The sequence below is a fragment of the Otolemur garnettii genome, unplaced genomic scaffold, assembly GCF_000181295.1.
Source record: "Otolemur garnettii isolate 467f Iridium unplaced genomic scaffold, OtoGar3 scaffold00006, whole genome shotgun sequence".
NCBI lineage: Eukaryota > Metazoa > Chordata > Mammalia > Primates > Galagidae > Otolemur > Otolemur garnettii.
Window position 1 is genome coordinate 27,317,396 of NW_003852401.1, and position 3,870 is coordinate 27,321,265.

Sequence of the window (3,870 nt, forward strand, 5' to 3'; positions counted from 1 at the left end):
AAAAAAAGAAAAGCATTTCATTCCTTTTAAACTATTTGACATGTATCACTAGACACCAGATAGCTATGAGTTATGATTGTGCCACAGCACTTCAGTCTGGTCAACAGAGCAAGACCCTGTCCCTCAAAAAAAAAAAAAAAAAAGAAAAGCATTTCATTCCTTTTAAACTATTTGACATGTATCACTAGACACCAGATAGCACCATCGTAACTGGAAAGTTGCTTCTCTGTTTCCTCCTGTCTTTGAAATAGGATGGGAAAAGTGGGACTGGCAGGACCCCAGCAAGCAAACTGTCCAGTGGTTCATTCTTTTGCTCTCTCTTTTTTCCCCATAGATCGAAATTGCTCAGAAACACCCTGACATCTATGCAGTTCCAATCAAACCACACAAGCCAGACCCCAGCCTGCCTCAGTACACCAGGTAAGGGCTTCTCAGCGGGTGTTGCCCTCGGGAGGAAATTTCTCTAGGATTAGAAGAAAGAATTTTTTTACTCAGATTTCTAGGCAACAGGATGATTTCCCCCCTAGTCATTTAGTCCAATTTAATTGTAACAATCACAGAGTAACAATTACGGAGTCAAACGTTCATGCTGATTTTGCTTGTGTGCTAAAACTCATTGATTCTTCAAGCAGGTACCCTTCGACACATCCAAGTGCAGTTTTGTTATGTTGTGTCAGAGTAGCATGTGAGCAGAATTCCTTATTCATTAGCAGAATGAGTCTTAGGCCTATTTTGCTGCTGTTTTTTGATTTAGCCAAGCTCCTTAATTCCTGTGTCACCCAGCAAAGTCAGGCCTCTTGTGTTGCGTTGGGGTCTGACCAATGTTGGTAAGATGCTTTACCTTTAAAATGCTACAGAAATTATCTCAGTGTCTTCCTGTTGAGGTTTTACACTAGATCATTTCTTGCATCTAAGAATAGAAACAAATACATTTTCTTGTGGCCATTCTGACTGGAAGCTGAGGTCCAGTTTCACAGCAATAGAAAACTAGAAGCAAATTTCTTCTTTAGCAATTGAATGGTGGTAACACAATCAATCAGGTTGCCAGTGGCAACAAAGAGTACCTGGTATAATTGACTGAAATGGGCAGGGAGCTCACTCTGCTGGGTGGGCCTGTAGCCAGGGAGCTTAGGGGTGGCGAAAGCAGCCCCTGCCCAACAGGGTGGCCCTGGCCAGCTTCCTCACTCACTGCCTGGGTGGGCTTTGGTCTTGCCCCATCCCTTCTGGTCCTGCCTCCACTGTTGAACCTGGCGAAGCCAGGATGCACCTGGTTATTGGGCACAGTGTGGTCAGTAAGTGATCAGCTTTGATGGTGGCTCTGTGCTTGTAGCCACCCCTCCAAAGGCAGCTGGAGGACAGTGCTCTGGAATGTGTTTAACTCTTTCTCTCTGTTAGTTCCAGACCCCCTGAGCCGCAGAAAAGTTCTTCCAGACTTTATCAGGACACTAGAGGAAGTTATAGCAGTGACGCTGAAGAAGAAGAATACCGCCAACAGCTGTCAGAGCACTCAAAGCGTGGTTACTATGGCCAGCCTGCCCGATACCGGGACACAGAATTATAGTGGTCTGCCGAGGGACTCTCCAGGGCTGCCTGCTGCCACGGCAGGGTAACATTCCTGCCAGGCCACCACAATGGTCTTCTCCAGTTAAAATGCACTGTTGGGGATACTGTAGGACTTGGGCTCCTGTGTTCTCATGGGGAACCAGGGGCAGCCAGTACAAATTAAGAACTGAAGGCTCTGTCTGTGGGACTGGGTTAGAGGAGTTTGTGGGTTTTTTGCTCAGAAATAAGAGGAACACTCTTACAGTCTGATACTGTTACTTGCTTCAGTGGACCAAAATCTGTATTAAATTTCTTTGCATATTTTTCATATGTGTATTAAGAAGCAATAACTATTTTTCCTCATCTGTAGCCACCTACAAAGACTGTGCAGAATGTGAAAAAAGGAATAAAAAATACGGTTGGACTCGAACTCAGTTTAATTATTTCATTACAACTCTCCAAGTGCCTTTGATGAGAAGTGTCTTAAATTTTTTTTCCTTTGAAGCTTTACGCACCGCCATAATGGACTAAAACATTATTTTGACTAAACTTTTGTACCAGTTTAATAGCGAGGTTTTCCCTGCACTGTATCGTCTTTCAAGGCATTCCATCTTTGTAATATTTCCCATCGATTCTGACTGTGTATATATAATTGCTGTACTTGGTAGTTTGGCTGTAAGTGCTCACTAGCTTGAAGACTGAGAGGTTAGTGTACAACTTTTTTGTTTGTTTAAAACCAAGTGCTCTACAAAAGCAGATACTGAAGGAGAACACATTTAATTTCCAAAAGTGTGTATTGACAACAGTTTTGTAATTTAATAAAATGGAGCATACTGCAATCAACAATTTGCTTTGTGGGAGCTTTCTTTACTACTTCCTATTCTTAAATGTAACTTCTATTTCAGTTACTAGTTCATCATAAAAGTGAGAACTTGGCTTGGCACCTATTGCTGCAGTGGCTAAGGCACCAGCCACATTCACCTGAGCTGGCGGGTTCGAATCCAGCCTGGGCCCACCAAACGGCAATGATGGCTGCAACCAAAAAATAGCTGGGCATTGATGGTGGGCGTCCATGGTCCCAGCTACCTGGGAGGTGGAGGCAGGAGACTCGCTTGAACCCAGGAGTTGGAGGTTGCTGTGAGCAGTGATGCCATGGCACTCTACCAAGGGGAATAGCTTGAGGCTCTGTCTCAGAAAAAAAAAAAAGTGAGAATTGGCTCTTTGTTGAACATTTGCAAATGGAGACGCATAATGAAGAAGAAAATAAAAATAACCCACAATCTTTTCCCCCAGATATAATAATTATAATTAGTTTATAACTATTTATAATTATAAATAATATCGTTTCCTCTATATATCTGTGGATATCTATGGGTATGATATTGAGGTGTACTGAGTTCACAGTTTTTTCCTACTTTTTCTATTTAACATTCTATCAAAAATGTTTCCCTTATATAATTAAAACTCCACGAGTACATCATTACTAATAACTGCAGGGTAATAACACCTGTGAGTGCTTCATTAAGGGAGCAGTTCTCCTATTATTGACTGGATTCTTTCCAGTTTTTTGCCTTTTTTACATGAAATGTGCATGTGTTGTATATCAGTGATCAGCATTTCAGCCCTTTAGGTAAATTCTCAGAAGTAAAATTACTGAGTAAGAACACAGGAACATTTTTAAGGTTCTTGATGTTTATTGACAGATTGCTTCCTAGAAAATTTGCATCTATTGATACTCCCACACTACTCTTGGAAAACTAAAATTGAATTAGAATTTTAGCAAGACAGTTTAGGAATTTCGGCTTGTATGAATTAAAAGTACACTGAATTTGGGAAAGGAGAAAACGAATCTTCCTTCCATTAGAGTCTTTCATGATGTGAACTGACAGCAAAGTGTTAAGCTTGGGTTTTAGTGGAGTTAGAAATTAGTAACTGAGTTATTCTATTAATGTGTCCTTAGTTGTGCCTTTTGTGATATGGGTACTGTAATTTATAGATCATTTAGTTCAGTATCTTAATTTTTTTTTTTCTTTTTGAGACAGTCTCACTTTGTTGCCCTCAGTAGTGTTGTGGCTTCAAAGCTCACAGCAACCTCAAACTCTTGGGCTTAGCAATTCTCTTGCCTCAGCCTCCCAAGTAACTGGGACTACAGGTGCCCACCACAATGCCTGGTTATTTTTGGTTGTAGTTGTCATTGTTATTTGGCAGGCCTGGGCTGGATTTGAACCTGCCAGCTCCAGTGTATGTGGCTGATGTCCTAGCTCTTGAGCTGCAGGCGCCAAGCCAGTATCTTAAATTTTTAAGCAGTCCTCAAGGCTTTGACTAAAA

General features: G+C 41.5%; 1 protein-coding gene across 3 annotated transcripts in view; it reads left to right on the forward strand.

Annotated features, from left to right (window-relative positions):
- TJP2 (tight junction protein 2) overlaps positions 1-2,375 on the forward strand; it is an 85,533-nt gene extending 83,158 nt beyond the window's left edge. For 2 of the 3 annotated variants that reach the window (XM_003782929.3, XM_003782930.3), the window contains 2 exons: positions 335-420; positions 1,396-2,375. In XM_003782929.3, the coding sequence (XP_003782977.1) occupies positions 335-420; positions 1,396-1,561 (252 nt within the window). In that variant the 3' untranslated portion in view covers positions 1,562-2,375. The remainder of the gene's footprint in view (positions 1-334; positions 421-1,395) is intronic. The other variant, XM_023508231.1, reaches the window with a different exon arrangement.
- Positions 2,376-3,870: the final 1,495 nt, after the last annotated feature.